The sequence below is a fragment of the Eretmochelys imbricata genome, chromosome 4, assembly GCF_965152235.1.
Source record: "Eretmochelys imbricata isolate rEreImb1 chromosome 4, rEreImb1.hap1, whole genome shotgun sequence".
Classification (NCBI taxonomy): Eukaryota; Metazoa; Chordata; order Testudines; family Cheloniidae; genus Eretmochelys; species Eretmochelys imbricata.
This window is the reverse complement of record NC_135575.1, coordinates 55,122,135-55,149,958: the sequence shown is the minus strand read 5'-3', so window position 1 is coordinate 55,149,958 and position 27,824 is coordinate 55,122,135. Positions and strand designations below refer to the sequence as shown.

At 46.8% G+C, this 27,824-nt stretch overlaps 2 protein-coding genes across 13 annotated transcripts in view; one reads left to right on the top strand and one right to left on the bottom strand.

The window, feature by feature from the left end:
• Positions 1-13,470: 13,470 nt before the first annotated feature.
• The window catches only part of MGAT4D (MGAT4 family member D), a 124,325-nt gene continuing 109,971 nt past the window's right edge, over positions 13,471-27,824 (top strand). Inside the window, exon 1 of one of the 8 annotated variants that reach the window (XM_077815282.1) lies at positions 13,471-13,722. In XM_077815282.1, coding sequence (XP_077671408.1) covers positions 13,632-13,722 — 91 coding nt within the window. In that variant the 5' untranslated portion in view covers positions 13,471-13,631. The remainder of the gene's footprint in view (positions 13,723-27,824) is intronic. The other 7 variants (XM_077815275.1, XM_077815277.1, XM_077815274.1 and 4 more) reach the window with 7 other exon arrangements.
• On the bottom strand, positions 15,529-26,942 carry LOC144264034 (endogenous retrovirus group K member 9 Gag polyprotein-like). Of its 5 annotated transcripts, none has more exons than XM_077815270.1 (3): positions 26,737-26,942; positions 19,139-23,124; positions 15,529-19,010 (listed from the first exon to the last, which is right to left on the bottom strand). In XM_077815270.1, the coding sequence occupies exon 3, from the start codon at positions 18,122-18,124 to the stop codon at positions 16,604-16,606; it is 1,521 nt and encodes a 506-aa protein (XP_077671396.1). In that variant the 5' UTR covers positions 18,125-19,010; positions 19,139-23,124; positions 26,737-26,942; the 3' UTR covers positions 15,529-16,603. The 5 variants fall into 5 exon arrangements, with proteins under 5 accessions (XP_077671396.1, XP_077671397.1, XP_077671398.1 ...); XM_077815271.1 differs by having other exon boundaries at positions 20,911-20,963; XM_077815272.1 differs by having other exon boundaries at positions 15,529-18,172; positions 20,911-20,963.

The following is a 27,824-nucleotide window of genomic DNA, read 5'->3' as shown; positions in this document are numbered from 1 at the left end:
GAGTTGCAGGGCCGGAGTCAGTCAGCTGCTGCCTGGAACTGGAGGAGAGAGGTCTGTATTCTGGCTGACTGAAAAAGCAGCAGGACCATGGACATCTCAGTGTGGGTAGGGAGCAGGGGAGGAAAGAAGGAGCTTTTGGCTGACTGCTGGGACTGAGTAAGGAATGAGCCCAGGGAAGGCCACAGGAAAATACTGTCTCCAGAGAGAAAGCCCTGGGGATATGGCCCTATAATAGGGCTGGGACAAGTTAAAGACGATAGTCCCTGGAAGAGGTTTGTTCTGTTTCACATACAGTGTATGTGACTTGGCCAAAAGGGCTGAGTCCCTGTAAAACTACCTGAGAAACCACTGACAGGGGTCATTATAAACTGAAAAACTACAGACACATCTGATTAAAAGGGGGTGCTTGTGAGAAGTGGGTGCCACACCATTACATGGGCATTAATTTTTGTGCAGTTGTTGGATGTATAAATGGTAATATCAGGTAGGAAGGTTATATTTCCTCTGTATTTGGCAGCGGTGTGACTGGTACTGGAATACGTCTATGTCTAAGTCTGGTGTCCACTATTCAAGAAGGATGGGTGTGGTCCACAAAGGTATTCTGATAACTAAGTCCCATTTTCACCCACTACTGCAATCCACAAAACTCCTACCTGGTTGCCGCCTAACCCTCTAGGTGCCTAAACTCACTCAGCGCTTAAATTTTTGCTGCTGGGCATGTGCACTGCAGCCTCATGGTAGGCATCCAGACTCTGACCTCCCATGTAAGCCCCCGACTGATTTGCCAACAGGGAAAGATAGGTGTTTGGCTGCAGAAGGCACAGCTGGGGACCTAATCCAGTAGGCATTTTCAGAGGCTGCCTACTAGATTGGATGTCTCAGGTAAATTCACACCAAACAGTTGTAGGTGGGTTGAGGAGGACCTCCCTTATATCATTTAGCCTAGTGGACAGGGTACTCCTGTAGGCTAATTACAGTGCTCATTCCTCTGGGGTTGGGGGAAAGGGAAGTTATGAACAGGGATTGGCCACCTGTCATGTGAGTGCCCTAACCACTAGGTTTGTGGAATAGTCTGAGGTGGGTCTCCCTCAATCTCAATTAATGCAGTTCTTAAAACAAACAAAAGGAAGTATTTCTTCGCACAATGCACAGTCAATCTGTGGAACTCATTGCCAGCGGATGTTGTGAAGGCCAAGACTATAACAGGGTTCAAAAAAGAACTAGATAAATTCATGAAGGATAGTGTCTCTAGCCTCTGTTTGCCGGAAGCTAGGAATGGGTTGACAGGGGATGGATCACTTGATGGTTACCTGTTCTGTTCATTCCCTCTGGGGCACCTGGCATTGGCCACTGTTGGAAGACAGGATGCTTGGCTAGATGGACCTTTGGTCTGATCCAGTGTGGCTGTTCTTATGTTCCACTTTACTTAAATAATTATTAATTGGGCCAATGAAAGAGTTAAAATGGCTCTGTAGCTAGTGGTCAGGGCACTCACCAAAGAGGTGGCTGATCCCTGTTCAAATTCTTTCTCCCACTCAGTAGGAGGCGGGACTTGAATGAGGGGCCTTCCACATCCCAGGCAAGTATCCTAACCACTAGGCTAAAGATTACAAAGGAGTGCCACCTTCATCTCTCCCTGCCGTTTTGGATCCTGCACACAACTTGGCCAGCCAATTACTTATCCCATGGTTTGTGGATTGTAAATAGAGATAGGTGCTTCCCCGCTGCTTGGATTTAGGCTTCTGTCTCTGAGATGGGGTGGAGTTTACCACACACACACCTCTTATCAGTCACTCCCATTGGCTGGCTTAGACAGCTAACCATCTACCATGCTGGCTTTGTGGATTAACGTCTAAGGTGCTTATCCATCCCTATTCATTGTGTGGGAGCTTAGGCACCTAAGTCGGGCTTTGTGAATTGCAGTGTTGTTCCTGTGAATTTCTCAGCACCATGATGCTCAGTGTCATGACACCTAAATACCTTTGGAGATCTGTGCTGGAATGTATAATATGGAGAGGGCTCAGAGAAGAGGCATATGAATGATTAAAGCAAAACATATTTTATAGTGATAGACTCAAGAAGTTAAATCTATTTAGTTTAACAAAGAGAAGGTTAAGTTGTGATTTATCTCAGTTTATAAGTAGCTACATAGATGATATAAAATTTATAATAGCATCTTCATTCTAGCAGACAAAGAGAGAACAAGATCCAATGGGTGGAAGCTGAAGTGAGACAAATTTGGAGATAAGGTGCACATTTTTAAGTGAGAATAATTAACTATTAGAAAAATTATGCTTTTCCTAAAAGATACACACTAGTTCAAACAATAATTAAATCATGGAAGTCCTACGTTAGACAGGAGGTTAGACTAGATGATCACAATAATCTCTTCTGTCTCCGTAATCTATACATCTGTAATTTCTCAGTGTTGATGATTTCAGTAAGAGGTTTACAGTTAATGTAATACAACATTAATTATGAAACTTCCTTTTGTTGGAGTTTTATTGTATCCATTACAGAAATGCAACAAATGTGTAGTCCAGTAAGATTGATTGATTACTTACTTTCACAGGGATGCTATTTCTATAAACTACTAATTACGTAAATGGAATCAATACTGTGGTGTCAGTCTCAGCTCTCTGAAAATGTTAGCTTCCTTTCTTAATTTACACTGATCAATCTTCCAACCTGACCTCTTACCATAATTTCAATGCAAAGAGAAATGATACCCTCCTTCATGACCACTTATGGCCCTTTGCAACTAATGCACACTAAGAAGTTCCTTCACCTTCAGGGAAAAAAACCTATAACCCCCAACATGAATCTAATCTGTAGTAAATCAGATTTTTTTCCCTTCCAGTGACTGTTGCCCAGTGAAAAGAACTAGTGTTAGTGGCAGTCATTCAGAGTAAGGGAATCTGAAAGACACCTGCAACACATAGAGAATAATCTTATTCATTCTGATTATCCTAAATTTTGGCAAATATTCATCTTGACCTTTCTTATCTGTAAAATTGCTTACACCTACCTAAATGTGTGAAACTGCCACTGAAAATGTGAAAATGTGGGACAACCACTTTAGTTACTCATGAGAAAAAATATATTCAGACAATATAAGGGCTAGATCCTACAAATCCAACTCACTAGTATTCCTTATCCCAGGAAACAGCCAATGGGACTACTTCAGTGAGTAAGGACTATTCACATGAATAAGAGTTTGCAGTATCTAGCCCTAGTTTATAATGTTTCTCCAAGATTAAATATTGTTAAGATGGAAGCGTCTTCCTCACATTTATTGTCTTTTCTAAGTTTTGCTGCTGCTAGTAAAATTTCATATATTACAAAGTGGCATACTGAAGTTTCTCCACTTTCACCACTGAAATCTTCAGAGTTTCCTAAGTTGGATCCCCCTTTGGTATAGAGGAGATGGCTGCTAGCAGAGCATTTTTCCGGGGTTGGGAGGGATCTTTTCCTTTGGAGTGCTCTGAATTCCTCCCCTCCCCCTATTCCAAAATGGCCTGAGTCTATAGAGCTTCAGGCATGCTCCCAAGCTTACTTGTTTAAGGAGGCATTGTGGAGGGCTGAAGCAGTTTATGATGGGATTGTTGTCTGGTGATTTTAAATTTTATTGGTCTGCTGCATGGTTATTCGTATGAGATGTGATAGGGTGCAGGAAGGAGAAGTGATGAGGCTTTGGATGATTTGTTTTGTAAAGTATAAATGTATGTTAAGAGTGTCCAGCATTTTGGATTTCTTAGATCAAAATCGAAATAAAGAAATTATGGTGGGCTGGCTTTCCCAAAACATCTGTCAATCCAATATATATGAATGGGAATTGGGTATTAAAATCATAACTAATAAGCACTCTCCCCCAAATTTAAAATCTAGAGACACACTTTTGATTTGTTCTTAATCATTAAAGTACCTAATGTAATAATAAAACACAAACGGTGTGAATCAGTAGGCTAGTAGTTCATGCCCCAGATATGCTTGAATGCCTTCAGTCACCCAAGAAGTTCACCAATGCAGCCGTGACATGGCTGATGGCTATTAGAGTTTTGATAATTCACTTTAAATTACATTTTAAAAAATGTCTGAGGCTGGTAATGGTGCAACATACCCTTACACTATGAAAAGTAGATGGGTAAGATAAAATAACAGGGAAAAGGCTATAAATACTTTCTTTTTTATTTTGAAAATATTTATTGTTTATTAATATTTTTGTAAATAGAAGTATCTTAGACTTCCTGGCTGCTACTTGAAAAATAATTGTCCTGACATGTTCCTTCCCAGAGAGATTTCAGGAAATTTAGTATACTTTTCTGTGTAAAAATGAATTTTGAGGGATTTCAAATATAAGAATCCCCTCTTCACAAATCCTTTCTCTTCACTTCCTTAAATAATTCCATCACTGGACTTTTTGGTTATATGGGTCTGTGTGTTACAAGTGACTCTATGGTCCCATATCTTATTTTGAAATTAGCTAATAAGCTGCTACAAATCAGGTCAAGATTTTGTCCATGTATTTGAAGTGCCGCTGGAAACATGGTCCTGTTGTCTGCTGCATCAGTAATAGGTTAATAATGATTGGAAACATGAGGAACTGGAATCCACATGACTAGATACATTATTAGTATTTATTATTTATTGAACTCTGATAGTGTGCTTTGCATAGCCGCAAGGAGCATTCAGCATACTGCAGGCAGACAAAACAGTTCTGACAAATATAGTACCTTGGGTGACAATATAAACTCAGGGAGTGTTTCACCCTTGTTTAAATGTCTTATAGCATAAATGTGCTTTTAAAGAATGAATTTGAAGAAGAATGACAAATTAATAATGCACTGAAGAGGGAGATGGTTCTGAGGGCTTGTCTGCACGAGAAAGTTGCACCAATAAAACTTAAGGTGTGAATTTAAACTGATATAGTTAAATCTGTGCAAAAGGCAGTATACATGCTCTTATTTTGGTATGAGTGGTTTATTTTGGTTTAGCTTAAACTGATTAAGAGGAAGTTTAATTAAAGAAAAAGAAGCCACACGTATAAAAATGAGTCCACACAAGTTTTGTTCTAGCTTAACTATGTCAATTAAAAGCCAAATCAAGTTAAACCAGTGCAACTTTCTCACATAGACAAAAGGAAGTAAATTTAAAGGCACCGTTGGCAGAAAGGTAAGGAGAGAGACTTGAAAGGAATGGAGGAAATAAGGAGGGCATGTTTGCCAGTAAATTCTGACTTTATGCCAGGCAGTGAAACCTTAGCTACTATTGGTATATTTACATTTTGAGGAACAATTGATGCAATAGAGTTGAAATGTGCCCAGTCACCAAACACCACACTCTAATTTTCCACAGTTTAACACGTTTCTCCACTCCCTGCATTCATTATTAAGTAAGTGATCATCATAATTCAACATGCTCTGAGTAACTATTTGCTTCAGAGTAAACCTTAATAACTAACCTAATGCATTTTTGACAGCCTACACCAGACTTTCTCCTGTATGTTGTCTCGGTATTTTATTAGTTTCTGGGGACAAATGATAATAAATTTTACTAGCTGGCTCTGAAAATAAACTAAAATTTAATGTGTTTTAAATTATAACATCGTCCACTTCAATGTGTTCAGCTTAATCTGCCCAACCACATCCTAGATATGTTCACTTTTATGGCGTCATAACAGAGACAAGCAAGTTGATTAGTAATGTAAAATGTTTGTAATACAGATTAAAGAAGACTGGTATTTTCATTGCTAAAAGCAAAACAAACCCAGCAACCAGCAGCTTAGTTTAGTGACTGAGGGCTTGGCTACACTTGCAAGTTACAGCGCAGTAAAGCAGCCCCGGGCGTCCTAGCTCACTCCCTGTCCACACTGGCACCCCACCCCCCATTTGAAAAGCATGTTGCAGTCACCTGCATGGTGGGATAGCTGCCCATAGTGCACTGCTCCCAATGCTGCTGCAAGTGCTGCAAATGTGGCCATGCGAGTGCACTGTCAGCTGTCAGTGTGGACAGACTGCAGCACTTTCCCTACTGTGCTCTACGAAGGCAGGTTTAACTCACAGCACTCTACATCTGCAAGTGTCGCCATGCCCTGAGAATAGGTTAGGAGGCAGGAATAGCTGAGTTCTAATCCCAGCCTTTCTAGTGGCTCCCTAGGCCATATTAATTTCTGAATTTCTAAACTATAACTAGACTACACAAGATCATGTGACTTGTGTAAAGCATTTGTTTTTATCAGGAGTGGACATGTGATTAAATGCAGACCTGATGTGATTATCAGGATGGGTGGTGATAAATTGGCAAACCATATACATTTGTCATTTTCTAATATAGAGACTAATTGTCAGTATACTGACAGCATGGAAAAGGAAGGTTGGGATAATCAAACTTCCATTGATGTTCAGTGGAAGTTAGCTGCCTAACTCCCTTAGGTGCCTTTGATCATTTCAAATTAAGTAACCAAGGATACCTGAGAATAAAGAAGAATGTAATCTGCAATTAATACAAACCAATCCTGCTATTTTGACTATTTATTCAAATAGTGCATGTTATATTTGTGACATCTCTCTGAAAAGTAATGTATCATGTCCACTGGGAGTGTGGCATGAAGTGTCAGAGGCTGGTGTTGCTTTGGGCTTCTTTATATGTTCCTGGTGCTGAACACCTTCATGGACTTGGAAAATAAATTGTGGTGTTTTACTAATGTCAGATGGTTGTTTTTAATTTAGTTAGCCAGCTGCTTCCTTTAGCGATTTGATGGCGTTTTCCCAACCTTTCCGTGGGCGATGTGACTGCCATTCAAAACAACTATTACCTCAAATGCCCAGAAGAAGTTTATGTACTCGGTATTTGTTAATACAACTACCCTGATCACAAGTAATATATTGTATTGCTCTGAGTATATTGAAAAGGCAAACAGGTTGAAGAAATGACTGCCAAAGACCACACCGGCATTTTAAAGCAATAAACAGAACTGAAGCACTCTGCTTTGCTTAGTCCTGGGAAAATAGGCCCAGATCCACAAAGGTAATTAGGCATCAAATCCCACATTTAGGTACCTAAATCCCAGTTTTAGGCTCCACTGTGATCCACAAAACCCCTGCTTGGCTGCTGTCAATTGCTGTAGGTGCCTAAATTCACTTGGCACCTACATTTTCAGGGTAAAAGTTCTGTAGGTGCCTAAGGTCTTGTCTACATGATGCCAGCAAAGGGCTCTGGAGGGGTGTGATTTGTAGAATGCTCTAAGTGCGCTGCTGGCACATTCTAAAATATAGTTTGCAGGAGGCAGGAGCACTTTCCTGACACCATGTAGAAAGGCCCTAAATTTCTGCCTGTGGGCATATGCATGCACTGGATGCCTATCTCCTGCCTAACCCCCAGCATGATTCCCAAACCAGGAAAAGGTAGGTTGAGGAGTGCCTATCTTGCCTGTGAGGCTTGAGCCTGTAGGTGTGCTCAGAGCCCATTCACTAGATCAAACCCCATTCAAAATCCAGGAGTGCTCACCTTATAACTTCTAATCTAGTGCTTTTGTTAGAACACACACTTGGCGACCCAGGTTCAATTCCCCCCTTTGTTTGCAGTAGTCTTCCGCATCTCTCAAGAGTGTGCTCTAATCACTGAGCAGTCAGGTAGGAGTGATTCAGGAATAGATAATCTTAAGGAGAAGTTTGAACTAAACTTTATATTATTTTACTATTAATAAAAACCAGATCCCAGGAATAGGGGTTCAGAGAGCCAATTTCAGGGGGTCCACAGTTACCCCTGGCGCATCCCATTGGGCTTGAGCCCTAGTGCATTGGTGGACACACACACACACACACCCCTACCCCTACCTTGCAGGGCTGGAGCCCCAAGAACCCTGCCTTGCACCTGAAGCCCGGAGCCTTGAATGCAGAGGGTGTGGAGGGTGACCAGACAGCAAGTGTGAAAAATCGGGATTGGGGGGTAACCATATTTTAAAAAGCCCCAAATATCGGGACTATCTCTATAAAATTGGGACATCTGGTCACCCTAAGGGTGTGGGAAACTTCAGGAAATATGCTATGAGAATTTAAGCCCTGGTTTGAACTGAGCAGTCAGGTAGGGGTAATTCAGGAATAGATAATCTTAGGGTGAAGTTTTGAACTAAACTTTATATTATTTTACTATTAATAAAAAACAGATCCCAGGAATAGGGTTCTGGGGATTCTGTGTTGTATGTGGACTGTTTGAGAGCAAGCTAAGAAAGGTGTCTACTCACGGCATGGAATATGAAAAATGCTATTTAAATGTTAAATTAAATGGGAGTAACTAAACTTTGTGATGTGTACTTTCAATTCCAAGATAGAAAATCACAGGAACACCATTGTGATCTTCAAAGCCTGAGTTAGGTGCCAAGGCTCCTACCCAATGAATGGGGAGAGATAGGAGCCTGAGACTGTGATCCACAAAGCTAGCATGCTAGGTGGGAAACCGTCTAAGCCAGTGGTTCTCAAAGCCAGTCTGCTGCTTGTTCAGGGAAAGCCCCTGGCGGTCTGGACTGGTTTGTTTACCTGCCATGTCCTCAAGTTCCACCGATCACGGCTCCCACTGGCTGTGGTTCACCGCTTCAGGACAATGGGGGCTGTGGAAAGCGGTGCGGGCCAAGGGACATGCTGGCCGCCCTTCCCGCAGCCCCCATTGGCCCGGAGCGGCAAACCGCGGCCAGTGGGAGCCGCGATCGGCTGAACCTGCAGATGCGGCAGGTAAACAAACCAGTCCGGCGCACCAGGGGCTTTCCCTGAACAAGCATCGGACCGGCTTTGAGAACCACTGATCTAAGCTATCCAATGGGACATGCTGAGGAAAGGGGTGTGTGCTAAGCCTTGCCCATCTCAGAAATAGGCATCTAAATGCAAGTTGCGTGGAGAACCTAATTCGGTTTGTGATCTGTAAACAAGGCGAAGATAGGCATTTGGTTGCCTACATGGTCTGTGGGGCCAAAATCAAAAGAGGCTGATAGGAAGCGGCAGCCCTCCCTTATAATCTTTGGCCAAGTGGCTAGGGTACTCAGCCAGGATGTAGGAGACCCCCAGTTCAAGTCATCCCTCCAACTGAGGGGCAGAACAGATAGGAACAGAGATCAGCCACTTCTCAGGTAGGTGCTGTAACCACTAGGCTATGGAATATTCTGATGTGGGTCTCCCTTAGTCTGTCATATTGAAATTGTTCCACTTTAATTAAATTATTTAATAAATATTAGTTGGGCAACTGAAAGTGTTAGAATCACTCTGTAGCCTAATGGGTAGAGCAATTGCCCGAGAGGTGGCCAATCCCTGTACAAATCCCTTCTCTCCCTCAGGAGGAGGGCCTTGAATCGGGGTGGGGGATGTCACATCCTAAGTGAAGTACCCTAGCTCCTAGGCTAGTTTTATAAGGGAGGACCTGATCCTTCTTCCACCCTTCCCCAGCTGGTTTGTGTAAGCTTGCTTGAGGGGCCTGACCTGGCCTCTGAGCACACCTACTGGATCAGTCCCTTGCAGGTGAGTTAAGCAGCCAAATGCCTGTCTTCCCTAGTTTGTAAATTGCTCTAGGGCTTGGGGTGGGACATAAGTGTCCAGGTGCCTAGAGGGAAGCAGCAGTGCACATGGTCAGAGGCAGAAACATAGGTACCTAGGGAACTTTTACTGCAGAAATGTAGGCACTGAGTGAATTTAGGTTCCTACAGGATTAGGTGGCAGCCAAGTGGGAGTTTTGTGGATTGCAGTAGTACCTTTGTGGCTCGCACTTGAGAAGCTTGTATTTGATATGGTGAAATAAGAGGGGAAGGACTCAAAGCAGGGTTGTTGAGGAGTAGGATGTTGTAAGAACAGGGCACATAAATTATCTTACCAACCAAATAGACCTGAACAGGACAAGATTGTACTAGTAGTCACAGTGTGAAATGGCCTGGAGGAAAGTTTTGGTGTTGCAATTAGAGGCAAAAAAGGCTTCTTTGAAATCTTGTGTAGGAAGAAGCAGGAAGATATAGACACAGCCTGGGATGTTGATCCAATGAGAGGGCAGAGTCAATAAGACACAGGTTATAGGCCTGATTAACTAGGGGGATGTTTGTGTGGCCCACAATGACAAAGTAAAAGAGTGAAAGGGGATACCTTGGCAGGGGACAGATAATCAGGAGCTCACTTTTTGCTATACTGAGTTTAAATAGAAATGTAAGAAACAGTGGTGGATTTAGAGTTAGTAGGGCCCTGTGCTCAGCTTCATTTTTGCTACCCCACCCCGCAGCCAAGAAAAAGAACATTCTCTCTTTTCTCCCCCATCCCTGTTTTTCATTCTTTTTTTCTTCATCCTCCTCCTATTATAAGTAATAGAAAGTAAATGAAAATAAAGTGAGGTACCTTGATTGTTTTTGTATTCTAACTTATTTTTCCACAGACCACTTGAAAATTTCTAAGGGTCTCAGTGGATCACTTAATGATCTTTCCAAATATTGTTTGTACTGTTAGCTAACTATTGTAAAATGCTTTGGATAAGCGCACTTTATAAAAAAACAAAACAAAACAAAAACATAAAAAAACATTGGGTGCGGGGTCTGGCCAGGAGTTAGAATGTGGGAGGAGGCTCAGTGTTGGGATGTGGGGTCTGGGAGGGAGTTAGGGTGCAGCAGTGGGGTTGGGGTTAGGGTGCAGGGTCTGGCCAGGAGTTAAGATGTGGAAGAGGGCTCAGGGTTGGGGTGTGGGGCCTGGGAGAGAGTTAGGGTGCAGGAGCAGGTTGGGGTGCAGGGTCTGGCCAGGAGTTAGGGTGTGGAAGGGGGCTCAGGGCTGGGGCAGAGGGTTGGGGTGTGGAGCACTTACCTGGGGCAGCTTCTGTTTGGTGCTAGGGGTGCAGGTGGGGATGGGGGGCATGCAGAAGCTCCTGCTTGATGCTCAGGGTGGGGGTGGGAATGAGGGGCTGCAGGAATCAGGGAAGGGGATGTGGGTGAGGCTGGGTGTGTGTGGGTGCAGGAGTCAGGGCAGGTGGCTGGGGGGTATGTGTGGTGTGTAGGGGGAAGTGCGCGGAGCGGAAGGGCTCAGGGCTGGGGCAGTCCCAGTCGTGGCCGCTGGGTTACCTTACCTGGCTGGCTGGCTGGTGGACCTGTCCCTGCCCTACTGCTACTCCTGTTTGCTGCCAAAGGGAGCTGTGGTGGCAGCAGCATGTGAGAGCTGAGACTCTGCTGGCCTGTTGCTCCCTTCCTCTGGCCTTTTTCCAGGAGCTGCCAGCAGCAGTGCAAGCCAGGGACTGCACCTGCACTGCCTGGCGTCCAGAGGAGCAGGGCAGCAGGACAGGTGCAGACAGACGCCCCACCAGGGGAGTGCAGCTGCCTCCCCTACAGCATGCCCCCAGCTGGCCCCTCACCTGCCTGCCTCACCTGGCTGCCAGCACGAGCCAGCAGCAGAAGCCCTGGGAGGCAGCAGGAGCCCAGCTCACCAGCTGGGAGAATGTATCGCACACTGTGCCTCCAGCACAGCTCTTAAACAGCTCCCTCCCTGCTCTCCCCCAAAGCTTCTGCCCCATCGTGGTCCCCCTGCAGGGGGTGCTGGATGGTGCTGGGCTCCCTAGCCCTTGGGCCCCCTGTAGTTGGGGAGCCCCGTGCCAGGGCACTGTGTGTTTCATTGTAAATCCGCCTCTGGTAAGAAAGACAGGCAAAGATCTGGGATTGGACTGCAGAAGACTGATCCAGAGTGGAGAGAGAGATTTGGGAGTAACTGGTGAAAATAGAGTTGTCAAAGCCATGTGAGGGGTAAGATCGCCCATTGTTAAGGTGCAAAGGAAGATTAGGAGGGGCCTTTCTCACTATAGAAATTAGACTTAAACTAACATGGTTCAATTAAAATTTAAAGTCTCAGTGAAAACTGGGAAGCTCCAAATTTAAGGTTCCCATTGCCCCTATAACTTGGCCGTATTATAAGTACATATAGATAAAGATTTTGGGCAGTTCTCTTATGTGTTTGTGTGCTAGGCACTGTACAATGACAGAAGGGTTTGCGCATATGGATAGAGGTAAACGTATATCTTAATATTTATGCATATGTTGTGAGAGAACTGAGTTAGATGGGGAGAAATGTCACTGATGTGTCTAGACCTTTAAATTCTAATTCATTAACCCAGTTTTGTGTACCTAATTTTCCTTTAAAAAAAAAAGAGAGAGAGAACGTTAGCTTTCTGGTGCACTTATGGACAGTGGTAAGCATATTTTTAACATGAGATAAGGATTGTTCATTCAAATCCAAATACAATAGCGGTATTGATATTTTCTATGTGTTTGTAGAGGGCTGGGTAACAATTATGGTATTTTGACTTGTGTGGCAAACATCACACATTTAAATAAATGTACCAGATCATGAAGGTTTCAGAGTAGCAGCTGTGCTAGTCTGTATTCCCAAAAAGAAAAGGAGTACTTGTGGCACCTTAGAGACTAACCAATTTATTTGAGCATAAGCTTTCGTGATTATGCTCAAATAAATTGGTTAGTCTCTAAGGTGCCAAAAGTACTCCTTCAGGTCATGAAGGTTTCTGTAGTGGGGAAGAGTTTTGGACCAGGCACTTGTGTCAGTGGGAGATTGTGGAGAGAGTTTCTGCAGCTAGGATGGGGTTCAAGTCCCAGGAATTTGTCAGCAGAGCTTGGGGAAGATTACAGGGTTTCTGCAGTTGAGTGAATAGTCAGGTTAGTACTTGTCCAATACTTGCCTCTTTGGGAGTTTATATGCAGTGGTGTTATAGCCCTGTCAACTCCAGGGTTAGATATTAGAGAGATATTAGATATTAGAGAGACAAGGTATCTTTTATTGGCCCAACTTCTGTTGGTGAGAGAGACAAGCTTTCCAGCTACCTGAAGAAGAGCTGTGTGTAGCTGGAAAGCTTGTCTCTCCCACCAGCAGCAGCTGGGCCAATAAAAGATACTATTTTGTCTCCTTTGGGTGCCGTGAGCATGTTTGTGTATGTGGCGTGGTTCATTCCTACCCCTGACACCTGTCCCTTTTGTGGTGTGAGGGAGATCCTGGTTCGCACGGAAGAATACAGCTCTCCGATGCAGTAAATAGGGACCAGGCGCGGGGGAGCCCACACTGATCTCGCGGGCTGACTGTACGCTTCCTCCTCCAGGAGAGCGCTGACCGGCTCCGCGGCCTCTTGCGCTCCCGAGTTGGAGAAGCGCAGCCGGGCAGGCGGGAGCAAGCCTGGTGACGCGGCATAGCACTGGGAAGCTAGGGCCGCTAGCGAGTGCCTGGCCATGGGGCAGGGCGGGAGGTGGAATTGCAGCCTTGCTAGCTGCAGAGGGGCGGGGAGAGGAGGAGCGCTGTCCCTCGCCGGCCCCCGAGCCCCTCGGAGCAGAACAGGGCGCGGCTGGGGGCTCCCGAGAGACGCGAGGGGCTGGAGGAAGCGTGGAGCGGGACGGCTGCCGCAGCAGCGCCGCCAGGAGGTGCGCGCTGGAGGGCGGGGGCGGCAGTGCCCTGCCAGGTGGGCGCCGCCGACGGGGCGAGTTCAAGGAGGGCTGACTTGCCGGGGCGGGCGTGGCCGCGGGCGGCCGAGCCTGCGCGGGCGGTCAGGGGGAGCGCTGGGAGCCGCGGGGCCAGCGCGGGCGCAGGGTCGCTGGAGGAGAGGCTGCTGCTGCTGCTGGGGCATGCGGGGAGATGAGGCTCAAGCCCGGCAGCATCGTGACATTTCTGTGCCTCAGCGCCGCCTTCTCCTTTGTCTGCTTCACCGCCTGGAGCAGGAGCGGAGGTGAGAGCCGCCGGGGCGCGAGCCCTCGGGGCTGCCAACCGCCGCCCTCGCGCCGGGGTCCCCCTCAGGTGCCGGGGGAGTCACCTCCCAACGGCCGCCGCCTTCTGCACCTGCTCAGCTCCCCTCCCCGCTGGGGGCTGCCGGCCACAACCCCGGGCCCCCAGCCCGGCCCCTCGCTGCACTGGGGCAGGAGGGAGCCGCAGGTGTCGCTCTGTCCTCCCCGGGCTGCTGACACTGCCCCGGGCCGGGTGAACAGTAGCGGTCCTGGGGCTACTCCGGGCACCCACGCGAAACCTTCGGTAGCAGGCAGCTGATGCTTCAAAAATGTCTTGGGGCACGAAGTAGCATTTCAGATTAAAATGCTGTTTTAATCCATTGGCTGTGATCTGCTGCTGTCCGGGGCAGGAGCTACCTCCGGCCTGGTATTCAGAGGTGCTGAGCACCTTCAGTTCCCATTGACTTCATGGGGGGTTCAGCACTTCTGAAAAATCAAGCCTTTATGTCTTACTATCTTCCACCTTTATAATTATCACATCCCTACATACTTGGGATGGTGAGGGTTACACACAGGATTTCTGAGGTGTTACAATTTATAATAATCTCACCCTGTTAAGAACTAGTCACATTTCCCAGAATAAGAGCCTGTATACTGGTTAATTATTGTCCTCAAATTAAGGCTAGAAAAAAAAAACTGTTTAAGAGACCACACAGGAAGGTAGCTCCTAACCAGTAGCTGTTTAGGAAATGTTTGTATTGCACAGTCTGCACTGAATTATCTGGAACTGATTATCCTCACTTAAACTAGTATAAATGGAAGTCAGTAGAGAGATCCCCCATTTTATAGTGGGGTCATAGCCCAGTCCTGCTCCCCCTAATCAATTGCAAAACTTCTGTTGACTTCAATGCTTCAGGATCGAGCCTTCTGTGTTTTAGAACCTTATCTTGCAAATACTTATGCAGGTATGCAAATTTACTCACATGACCAGTTTTACAGGTGGGACTACTCAAGATCCTAATTCTGTGAAGACTAAAATGTGCTTAAATTTGTGCACCGTGTGCAGTCCATTGAAATAAACACAGCAAGAGAATGTTTCAATTAAAACACAGAATTGAAGTCAGTGGGACTACAGTACATGAAGTTTAAGCATGATTGTAACTCTTTGCAGGATCAGGACCCAAGTGAATAAAGTTAAACGTCTACATAAGTGTTTTGCAGGTTAGGGTCCTGGATCATACTTTTAGGTGAAAATTATATTTAAGAAAATTCTTGTCAATATTATTAACAACACCCTGATATTAAAATGGAAAGAACAGGAATGGAGTTGGTGATATGGTAAGACTTTTACATATCTAACTATTATGATGATTTTTAAAAATTGATCTTTATATTTTATTCATCTGGGACACTGAAACTGATCTAGTCTGTTTTACTTGCTGATTCTTGGGCAGCAGGATCTTGTGTTAGTGTCTAACACTGTTGTCAAGGTTCCTTCCCCACTCTGAACGCTAGGGTACAGATGTGGGGACCTGCATGAAAACCTCCTAAGCTTACTTTTACCAACTTAGGTTAAAACTTCCCCAAGGTACAAACTATTTTACTCTTTGCCCTTGGACTTTCGCTGTCTAACACTGGTATTATTATTATTATTAGGAAAGAGTTCATTTGGAAACATCTTTCTCCCCAAAATCCTCCCAAATCTTACCCCCTTTTTTCTGGGGAAGGTTTGATAAAAATCCTCACCAATTTGCATAGGTGACCACAGACCCAAACCCTTGAATCGTAAGAACAATAAAAAAAGCATTCAGTTTCTTAAAAGAAAGAATTTTAATAGAAGAAAAAGTAAAAAAGAATCACCCCTGTAAAATCAGGATGGTAAATAACTTACAGGGTAATTAGATTCAAAACATAGAGAATCCCTCTAAGCAAAACCTTAAGTTACAAAAAGACACAAAAACAGGAATATCCATTCCATTCAGTACAGCTTATTTTCTCAGCCATTTAAACAAACAGAATCTAACACATATCTAGCTAGATTACTTACTAAGTTCTAAGACTCCATTCCTGTTCTGTCCCCTGCAAAAACATCACACAGACATACCCATGGTCTTGCAATTATTTCCCCGTACAGATACTGAGTGTACTGTACATCCATCAGAGCAATTGTTCCACTGGTGGTCTGCAGTGTTAGTATTTGTGTTGTACCTAACCTGACTCCTATGCGCACACACAAAATCTCTAGCTCAGAAGTGCTTTGAGCTTGCTGTGGCCCATCAGAGAGTATGGACTAAAGTGACGCCTAAGTGCTGCTGCTGTTTGAGCTAGTAATATGGGGGGACTCAACCACTCTGTGCTGTTAATACAGTCACTGTGTGCAGCTTGAGTCTTGTATTGCAGTGTGACTGCTCTCCTTTAAGCTAGGCTAATTTGAGAGAAGTTAACTCAAATGTGGATCACAGTGCAGTGAAGACAAGTCCTCAGGCAGGTGTCACTACATCACTTATGCCCAGTTCATGTTGTTGCGGTTCAAATACAAGACAGAACAAGGCTTTAAGCAAGCAAGCAGGCTGGTCTGCCGACGGGCTGCTCCCTGTCAGCTTTCCACCCTCTCTTTTATTTCTCTCTCCCCTGCGCATTACATACTCCAACCGCAAAAGGAAACAACAAAGGGAATAATATGATTTTGATTAATATTCTTATTTACCAGCCTCTATCTACTACAGTCCTTGCTCTCAGGCCTTGAGCCCAGTCCAAGGAAGCTTCCCACGGTTCATGTCCTTTGGGCGACTTCCCATGGTCCATGTCCTTGGAAGGAGCAGTGTGTGCACTGCTCCTACACAACACTCAGGGTGTGCCCTGAATGTTTTGAGGTGCATGAACCCTTCATCCCCTCCTTTTTTGTTTATTTGTGCTTGCCATCTCATGGTAGCCATCAATTTGCTTTTGCAAGCGATTTAACTCCCGGACAGACAAGGACATAACTTGGGGAGCCTGCCAGGGCGGGTCTCTACAAAGCCTTAACAAAGAGGGAATACATTGTACACAGCAGCAGCAAAAAATAAGCCCAACAATCACAAATACAGCATAACCGAAAAGTTGTCGCAGCCATCCTAGAGAGGGCAGCCAACCTGTAAGCCAATTCCAAAAGCCCTCAAACCCCAGATCTTGGCATATGTGTGCTGTAAGATTGGCCAATTCGGCCAATCTAGTTTCTATGGAATGACTATTATCAGTTAAATTAAAACAACACTTATGCTGAAACGTGGAACAGCCTAGATGATGTTTCAAGAGCAGAAAATCAATGGCTGCTCTGTTATCCAAAATTACATCCCTTAATTCATGCTGCTCCGTGTTAAGTAGGGCAATTGCCTGGGATGTTGTATTAATTGCCTTTGCCACAAAACACGCCAGGGCATTTAAAGTTCTTGCCGTATAAGTGGCAAGCCCGGGGACCACAACAATAGAGGCCGCTAAGGCGGTATACTCAGAGCGACTGAGAAGATTGACATCTGCGACACAATCTTCTGAAAGGGGTGTATTTCTTTTACTGCGCTTTTGGCCGGCAAAAGGCAAAATGAGTGTCATTCTACTGAGGCAACAAAGGGTGCCATCACTTAAATTTGCAGGAATATAACTAAAGGAACATGAGCCACAGGTAAAAAACCACCGTGATGGTAGGATGATACGGCCATAATTGTACAAAGCATTCACGGCTTGGGAACAATTTAAAAAAGTTTGAGAAATTTGCTGACAGCCTAAGGGCACCTTTGTACTAGTGCAATTGACCACACGCGCACAGGTGACATTGTTGGCCCCGGCCGGATACGTTGTGTGGAGGGATACGGCCGTTTGAGGCAAAGTATAGTTGTCTGGGCCCCAATTAGCCATGCCAGAGTACTGGGAAGAGAGATTCACGTAAGCAGCGAGCATCGTCTCATTCTCTATTTCCTCAGGGTGATGACATACTGGAATAAGGCATGTACCTAACAGTTGTCCGGCTGCTACAGAATCAGATAAACAAAAGTGGGTAACATTTGCTATTGAAGCCAATCTTTCCCATAGGTTATATGTCATTCGGGCCCATAACGGAGGAAGCGCTCCCGAGCCAACCCCTACAGGAAATAGCAGGCACAAAAGGCACACAATCAATACAGAATTAGCAGTGATTTGGGCGAGAATTGCCACAAACAGAGTCTCAGGAGTCTCTGGCTGTTGGTTTGCTGCCAGCCTTCGTTGAGCCGCGGTGACCAATGCTTTTACTGCTCCCCATGTCACGGGCTGGCTTGGGACGCTACGTCTCCTCCGTCTCCGTCCCGCCATTGTTGACCCGGGAGGCACTGCGTTCTCCTCCAAGGTCAGCTGAAACTCCGGTATGGGGTTCAACAGCCCCTGGTGCCACGCCATGCTGTTTCAGTGCCGGTCGCACACACCGGGCCGGAACCCACAACGGTCCTGCAGGGAGAGACACAGCAGCATATCCCTGCCCCCAAGTAATTAAAGGCACTGGGCCCAGCCATTGCGGATCGGGCAGCTGATGGTAATAGACACGCGGTCTTTCCAGTACCTCGGATTTGTGAAAATGCCGATCCGCGGGGGTCTGCTGATCTGCATTCAGCGTTAAATTATTTAAAGTAAACAAAAGGATATGCAATTGTTGCTGAATGTCTCCTAAGGTTCGGAGACGCAGCTCCCCTTGTTTTAATTGTTTGTCGAGCAAGGTTTTTAGCGTGCGATTTGCACGTTCAACAATGGCTTGACCCGTGGAATTATAAGGGATCCCGTGTTTGAGACGGACGTTCTATTGGGCACAAAAGGTGGATAGGGCTGTGGAGCAATAGGCTGGGGCATTATCCGTTTTTATCTGGCTCGGGCAACCCATAACAGCAAAACAGGCTAGCAAATGGTGAATAACTTTGGGAGTGGCTTCCCCACGCTGTGGGGTCGCCCAGAGGAATCCCGAATAGGTATCAATGGAAACATGTAAAAACGAATGGGGCGGAATTGTGGCACGTGAGTGATATCCATTTGCCACAGCTGATTCGCTGCGGTGCCTCTGGGGTTAACGGCATAAGAAAAGGTAGGGGCAGCAGCGGCACAGTGGGGGCAGGAGCGAACAATAGAACGTGCATGATCAGCAGGAATGTGAAATTGTCGGGCCAAAACAGAGGCAGACTGATGAAAAAAGGAATGGCTTTCAAGGGGGTCAGAAAAAAGGGAATTTACCTGACCACGTATCGCGCAATCTGCGCACGCATTGCCCTCAGTGAGTAGCTCAGGCAGAGGGGTATGACTGCGAATATGAGCAACAAAATAAGGGAAATTACGAGTGGTGATAAGATACTGTGAGTACAAAAACAGGCGAAGAAGGTCCGCATCGACCTGAGGGGTAATGAGGGCAAGGGGTAAATGATCAATTACCTGATAAACATAATGCGTGTCCACGATTAAATTAAAGGGACAATCAGCAAAAAGTTGAAAGGCCAAAATAACAGCAGCCAGTTCTGAGCACTGCGCGAAACGCTAAGGCAGCGTAAAACGAGAATGCCAACGAGGGGGGTCACCTAATTGATAGGTGACAACACCGCAACGTGGAGAGCCATCAGTAAAAAGAGTGACAGCTGAAACAATAGATCGAGAGCGGCTAAGACGATGTACGATTAGTGGCACCTTTTGTGTAATTACCAACCGAGGATCTTTTGGGGGATTATAAGAGATCTCTCCCACATAATCACAAAGAGCAACCTGCCAGGCCAAGGAGGTGTGGTACAAGGAATCAAATTCACTACGTGACAAGGGGAACATAATGGCAACTAAATCAGTGCCCGTGAGTTGCACTGCACGGTGGCGGGCTTTACGAACAAGGTCGGACAGGGCGTCTAAATAAGGATAAATGTTCCGAGGAGGAGTGGAAGACAAATATATCCACTCTATAATAGAGACGGCTGTGTCTGTACAAGGTACAAACAGAGCAGCAGTAGGCGTATGAGGGGTGGAAAGGAGAACTAACCGCAGGGGACGAACCTCAGTGAGTCTATCCACAAACTGCTGACTCAATACTGCATTGATCTGTTGAATGCAGGCAATGTGCTCCTCAGTGATGGCAATAACTGCGCCCAGTGCCCGAGCTCCACGTAGGAGCTCGAACAATGGCTGCAGCATCGATGTGGGGAGACGGAAGTAGGGTGGAATCCAATTTAAATGACCCAAAATTTGTTGTAATTTAACGAGGGTTAGGGGTTGGGGTAGGACCACTTCCGGGTGAACAGGGGCAGCATAGGTTTGTAAAACCTTATGCCCGAGATATTGGTAGGGATAAGAGCGTTGAATTTTTTCTGGTGCCACTAACAGGCCATTTTGGCCGAGAATCTGGGACAAATATTCAAGCTGTTGTGCTGTGACCTGGGGACCACTACGCAAAATGTCATCCATATAATGGTAGACCTTTAGTGTGGGGTATCGGGCACGAAAAGGGGCGAGGGCCCGATCCACAAAAAGTTGACACAAGGTTGGACTGTTTTGCATTCCCTGGGGCAAGACTTTCCACTGATACCTTTGAGAGGGTCGCTGATTATTATATTCTGGCACCGTAAACGCGAATTTTTCGCGATCTTGTGGGCAAAGGGGGATGGTGAAGAAACAATCTTTTAAATCTAACACACAAAGCTGGTCGGTTTGAGGAATTAAATTCGGGTATGGAAACCCAAACTGCAAGGGGCCCATGGGTTGGATGCGTTTATTTATTTCCCTTAAATCATGTAACAGCCTCCATGCACCAGATTTTTTCTTAATAACGAACACTGGGGTGTTCCAAGGACTAGTGGAGCTCTCCAAGTGCTGTGCATGCAAATGTTGTTGCACAAGCGAATGAAGCGCTTTCAGCTTTTCTAGAAGGAGGGGCCACTGGTCAATCTATACAGGCTCTAAGGATTGCCATACCAATGGTAATGCGGAGGGCAAGGTGGGTGAGGGAGGGTTTTGGGCCATTATATATTAATATCGAGGGTGGTGTCCAGCTTTACAAGTAAGTCATGGCCCCAAATATTGAGGTGGACAGGGAGCACAAAAGGGCGGATCGTAGCAAGGGCACGGCCTCCTGGTTTAGAGACCGTGACCCAAGACAAACTTTGGCGCCAGGGTTTGCTACCCCCGATCCCCCACAACTCTTTAGAAGGAACTGTTGGCCAACTGACCGGCCACTCCGGATCACGAATCACCGTAACGTCAGCTCCAGTGTCCACCAGCCCTGTAAAAGGAACATTATTTAAGAGAAGTGTTAACTGAGGTTTCGAGGGGTGGACCAACATTGTTAGAGCAACAAGTGGAGAGGACGTGTTGTGAGAGGGCAACTGAGACAGGGTTGATCCAAAGCCGCTCCTGCCCCGGGCCCGATCCTCTGCGGCTGGCACCTGATAGCGGACTAAAATCAATTGTGCAATTGACCGTCCACGCGGGAGAGACTGCGGAAGATGGGTCCACACCTGAATCTTAATAACGCCGGTGTAATCGGCATCAATGACCCCTGGGATGACAAAAAAAACCCTGTTTCCCAGCGTGTGAACGAGGGAGAACCAGACCCACAAATCTGGCAGGGAGAGGTCCCGTCACCTGTGTAGGTATGGTGCAAACCTGCCCCGGCAACTGAAAATCAGCGTCCTCCTGCATAATCAAATCAAGCCCTACACTTTCGGCAGTCGCCGCCCTCATGGAGTCTATGGATTTTAAGGCAGAGGAACAGTTGTCTGAGTGGGGAACACCCCCATTTGGTCCTGGGTTCGGGGGGGACCCGTCGTGTGGTTTCCCGACCCGCTACGACACTGATTAGCCTAGTGATAGCCCTTCCGACACTTGGGGCATTCTTTGAGGGGCGAGCGGGCGCCGTCGAGGAGCGGCACTCCTGCTGAAAGTGACCCTCCTTACCACAGCGATAACAACGCTTCCCCTCCTTTCCGCTTTTTCGTAGGGCGGCAGCCAGAACTCCAGCTTTATGTACTTGGGTTCCGATGTTTTGGCACGCCCGCAGCATGTCCGACAGCTCTAGAATTCCAGAGGCTTGTGCCGCCTGGAGAGCATGGCGGCAATCCTCGTTCGCTTTTTCAACCGCCATTTTTAACAGGATCTCCTGAGCTGCTGCAGGGCTATCCACCTGTCGGAGGATAGCCTCCTGCAGTCTGTTGGTAAAATCCATAAAGGACTCTGATGCACCCTGACAGATACTGGCAAAGCTTTTAGTAGGCCTGCCTGAATCCGAGACCTTCCGGAAGGCATGCTGGGCGCAGGTGGAAATAATGGGGAAGACGGCCTGAGGGAGTTGAGACTGCATCTGAACGGTAGCAAACTGGCCCTCCCCTGCCAAGTGCTCATAAATGACACCTTGCTCTCTATATACCTGGGCTTGGCGTTCCGCCATCTGCCGATACTCACTAAGCCAAATAACATACTGACTGGGCGTCGGCATCATGCGCAACAGCACTTTCCAGTCTTCTGGGACCAGGGTGTACCCAGGACCTAGCCCTTCAATGAGACCGTGTACATACGTGCTAGTCAGGCCAAACTCGCGAATCGCTTTCTTTACCTCTCGGATCACCAAGTAAGGCAAACTGACCCAGTTTGCAAGCTGGTTGCCCTGGCCATCATCCTGCCAGGTCACCGGACAAACTGAGACCAGATCAACCAGCTCCTCTGCTGTAATATCTGAGCGAGTCTTCGCTGTGTGAACCATTTGTTGCACCAGCGAAAGCCCCTGAGCAGACGCGGACGACCCCCGGGGGGCCCCGGAGCATGGGGCCCCACGGGGGGATGGTGACCACTCACCGGCTCCAGAGGGAAAGACAAAGGAAGCGGCAGTAATTGAGGCACTGGGGGCGAAGCATGAGGAGGGATGGCTGCAGGAGCGGCCGGGAGTGGCGAGATAGGCAGCTCCTCTATTGGCGCAGGAGAGGGCCTTTCCGAGGCGACACGCTGTGTCGCATCGCCAGGAGGGGGGATGGCTGCAGGAGCGGACGGGAGTGGTGAGATCACCAGCCTCTCTATTGGCGCGAGGGAGGGCCTTTCCGAGGTGACACGCTGTATCGCGTCGCGGCAGAGGTGCCAGGCATGTAAAGCCTGCACGGGTGCCCAAGGCTCTTTGTGCAATGTCTGGCCCAACTGCTCCCAATCGTCTAGCTTAAGGGTTCCGGCTTCCGGGTACCACGGGCATTGGGCACTCACCTCCTGTAGCAGGAGAGTGAGTTCTTGAGTGGGGCAATCATGCTGAGCCTTACGCAGCAAATACTGTAGCTCATTGCGGTGTTGCACTTGCAAAGCAGAGATGGAGCTTCCCATACTTACCACGAAGAAAAATACTCACCGGGATCCACGAAGTGGATGAGTGATGCGTCTGAAACCCTTGCCGGGCAAGGTGAGTGCTGAGGGCGCCAGTTGTTGTGGTTTAAATACAAGACAGAACAAGGCTTTAAGCAAGCAAGCAGGCTGGTCTGCCGACGGGCTGCTGCCTGTCAGCTTTCCACCCTCTCTTTTATTTCTCTCCCCCCTGCGCATTACATACTCCAACCGCAAAAGGAAACAACAAAGGGAATAATATGACTTTGATTAATATTCTTATTTACCAGCCTCTATCTACTACAGTCCTTGCTCTCAGGCCTTGAGCCCCAGTCCAAGGAAGCTTCCCACGGTTCATGTCCTCTGGGCGACTTCCCATGGTCCATGTCCTTGGAAGGAGCAGTGTGTGCACTGCTCCAACACAACACTCAGGGTGTGCCCTGAATGTTTTCAGGTGCATGAACCCTTCATCATGTCTTCTTTACATACTTTGCTTTACAATCATGAAGTTAGAAACTTACTTTTTTAATAATGAAGACTCTCTGTGATGTAGTCACCAGGAGCTGGGCCCCTAGGCACAGGCCTATAGTGTCTGTGGTTTAATGTGATAATTTCATTACAAAGCCAGACAAAGTTTTTCACCTGCTTTTATAAATAACTTCTGTAAGCAAAAGTGGTGACTTTTGTACACTCAGTTCATTGTGTCAAGGAAGCTTGGAAGTATTTACTTATGGAGTAAGTAATCTCCATGTCTCCAGTGAATCAGACCTTATGGGCTCAATCCTGTTTGTTGACATGACTACTCTTTAAGTATCCCCCAGCCTAGAGCACTGTACACACAGGCTGCTATCAATGAGTAAGCAGGTTTCACTGTGTAGCAGTGCCTGTTCCACAGGCTGGACTCTTTTTGCTCTGAGCCTTTTTGGTTCCTATCCAACCTGAGGCATGATGTGTCTCTGAAGCAGGTATGTGTGCATGTTAAGGGTAGAAAAGTGTGTTAGGGCCAAAGTGGAGGTGATTCATTGCAACATAGTCCAACCTGATTGTGTAACTCCACTCCCAGATAAAATAACTGCCCAATGTAATTACATCTGATATGGGTTCAAAATTGAGAAAACAATGTAATAACTAATATTTATCTAGAGATCAGTTCCTCATATTTCAACAAGGTTCTTTCACAGTTAGGTATGGAGTCTGATTTAGTCTTTGTCTTCAGTGTTGCCTCTCAGTCCATGATAAATCACACAGGTACATGGGCTTGAGAGAGGAGGGTGAGGAAATAGAAAATCTCATTTATTTTTTTCATTTAAAAAAAGCTCAATCATAAGTCAGGGAGGAGACAAAAGCACTTGGCAAATGAGTTTATATTATGTTTACTTCACTGGAAAGATTTATATTTTGTTCCTGAAAAATATACTTAATATGTTGATAGTACAGCAAAGTGTTCAGTGGGTGTAATTTGAAAAGGATGATGAAAGGGATAAAGAGCTTGTAAGGAAAGTATCTTCTCCTAGGTATTTTTTTAAAATACCTGACTCCTGCTGCAATCTGGATTGCAAAGTCAAAAAATTACTCTTCAGGTGTCATTTTAGAGCATTCCAGAGATTAGATTCCTCTGGTAGGTATTGTTTAACAATGTTGAGAGTGGATGAACCCTATCAGAGGCAGGGAAATGGCAACATCCTGCCCATCCCTGAGTTATATGTGTATGTATTTGTATGGAGTTTTCATTAATATTAACTTATTAGCTAATTGATACAGCTGGGTGTGTAACCTGATAATTATGTTTACATAACTCAAATCATGATTATAGTAACTGGAGGTGCTATCCTGGACTCTTGTTGGGCCCAGCTCCTGTACAGTAGCAGAGAGTTCCTGTGGCCCTGTGCTCAGCTTCATTTTTGGGGTCCCTCCTTGGGACTCAGCCAAGAAAAAGAACATTCTCTCTTATTTCCTCCCCTTCCCCCGTTTTTATTCTTTTTTTCTTCATCCTCCTCCTATAAGTAATAGGAAGTAAATGAAAATAAAGTGAGGTACCCTGATTGTTTTTGTAGTCTAACTTATTTTTCCACAGACCACTTGAAAATTGCTGAGGGTCTCGGTGGACCACGTAATGGTCTTTCCAAATATTGTTTGTACCATTAGCTAATGATTGTAAAGCGCTTTGGATAAGAGTGCTTTATTAAAAAAAATGTAAAAAAGCATTGGGGTGCAGGGTCTGGCCAGGACTTATGGTGCAGGAGGGGGCTCAGGGCTGGGACAGGAGGTTGGGGTGTGGAGTGCTTACCTGGGGCAGCTCCCGTTTGGTGCGAGGGATGAAGATAGGGATGTGTGTGTGTGTGTGTGCAGGAGTCAGGGTGGGCAGGGGGCTGGGGATATGGGGGTGCAGGACTCAGGAAGGGCAGGTGGCTGGGGATGTTTGAGGGGATGCAGGAGTCAAGGCTGGGGATGTATAAGGGGGTGCAGGAGTCAGGGAGGTCAGGGGGCTGGGTGGGTGTGGGGGGTGCAGGACTCAGGGCTGAGGGTGCAAGGTCTGGCAGAGAGTTAGGATGCAGGAGTGAGCTGGGGGTTGGCATGTAGGGCCTGGCCAGGAGCTAGAATGAGGGAGGGGGCTCAGGGTTGGGCCAGGAGGTTGGGGTGTGGAACGCTTACCTGGGGCAGCTCCCATTGGGTGTGTGGGGTGTAGGTGGGAATGTGGGGGGGTGCAGGAGCTCCCGTTTGGTGCTCCGGGTGGGGGTGCAGGAGTCAGGGAGGGCAGGGTAGTGCAGGAGTCAGGACAGGGGACTGGCGGTGTGGGCTGGGGTCTTGGGGTGCTCCCAGTCTCCTGCCTTGAGCGGCTCATGGCAGGGGACTGGGGGGGGAGGTATGTGCAGGGGGAGTCCGGGGTCCCACCTCTGCTCCGCCCTGCCCCGATTCCACCTCCTTCCCCAAGGCCCCGCCCCTGCCCCCGTCTCTTCTCTGCCTCCTCCCCTGAGCACCCTGTGGCTCCGCCTGTCCCTCCCAGAGCAACCTGAGCACTGGCAAACAGCTGTTCGGTGGTGGGGGAAGCACTGGAGGGAAGGGGAAGGGGTGGGAATGCGGCACACTCGGGGGAGGAGGTGGAGAAGAGGCGGGGGAGGGGAGAGGTTGGCTGCTGGTGCGGGCGGAGCCTGCAGCAGGAGCCCCAGGAGCTGGCAGGACCAAGCTTCTGTCCCCGCAGCTGCCTGGCCCAGGGGCCCCTGTCATTGGGGGGCCCCATGCCAGGGCACCCTCTGTTTCACTGTAAATCCACCTCTGCTCCTGTGCAATGACACAAGGGAGAGAGGCTTCATGTAGGGCTAGAGCTCAGTCTGGTCCTAAATCATCTCTGGATTACTTTGCCGTAGAGCCCTATGATTAGGGTCCTCAGAAGTGTTTTTAATATATATATAACCTTCCTGCCAGGTGGAGTCAGCAGCAACAAGGGCCACGTTCAATATCTAGGGGTTCCTTTTAACAATGCAAAACAGCTCAAGCCCCCACCCAGTGATCTGGGAAAACTATACACCACCCCGTCCACCTCTAAGAGGCAATATTTCCCCACTCACAAGCACTGATTACTGAAAGGGAACCAAGCATTAACTGAGAAAACACTATAACCACAGTACAGAAGCATGTAACCATAAGCAAACACCCACCCCACAATACGTTTGGCAATATCCTTTGCCTCACTTTCTGACCTTGCAGTGTGAAAATCTGATGAATGTTCCTTTAATGTACCACTCCCTGTCCCCTCTGCTGCACCCCACTCACAGTGGTTGTCCTCGGTCAGCAAAGACCCAGAGTTCAGAGATGGGTCCTCTGAGGTAGGAGATGAACCCAGGCAAGGTCAAGCTATGCCACCTTTACTGCCATTGTCTCTGCAAGTAGCTCATTGCAGCTCTTATCTCTGTCCCCACTCAACACTGGTTCCGCCACAGGGTGCTCACTACTGCTGTTATCTCAGCTGTTGCTGCTTTTCTCACTGCACTTCTGCGATGACAGTTCTGAGGTTGCACCATTTAACCCAGCTCTTAGTGATATCTCTGGGTAGCAGAAAAACTGTCTCTTCATTTCAGAGTAGCAGCCATGTTAGTCTGTACCGCAAAAAGAAAAGGTGTACTTGTGGCACCTTAGAGACTAACAAATTTATTTGAGCATAAACTTTCGTGAGCTACAGCTCACTTCATCGGATGCATTCAGTGGAAAATACAGTGGGGAGATTTATATACACAGAGAACATTAAACAATGGGTGTTACCATACACACTGTAAAGAGAGTGATCAGGTAAGAATGAAGTGAGCTGTAGCTCATGAAAGCTTATGCTCAGATAAATTTGTTAGTCTTTAAGGTGCCACAAGTACTCCTTTTCTTTTTGTCTCTTCATTGTCTTTCACTGCAACGCTACACTGTCCCCATGGTAGGTCTAAGTCTTAGCCCCTAGATCTGCTTATCAACAATTTCAGCTCTGATAATCACTGAACAGAAACAAGGACTCTCAAATGAGTTCAGTCAGCTTTGTCTTTAAACACGGGATACAGGAAAGTCAAATGGTATCTAGGTCTTGTTAGGCAGAATCACACTATCAGGTACAAACACCTGTCCCTACCTGCTCTCATCTTCACTGGATTTGGCATTCCTACCCCCGGCTTAGCGAATGTGGTTCACTTTAGGGTGACCCCCTCAATGAGGGCTTCAGTTCTGCTGCCCTTTACTCATACAATAGGGATAACAAATTTCATTGTCCATGCATTCAATTTCAAGCATTTTTATTAAAGCTATTGTTAAA

Excerpts from the sequence above, each read along its gene's own strand:
- LOC144264034 (XM_077815270.1), bottom strand. The coding sequence starts at position 18,124 with ATGGCGTGGCACCAGGGGCTGTTGAACCCCATACCGGAGTTTCAGCTG.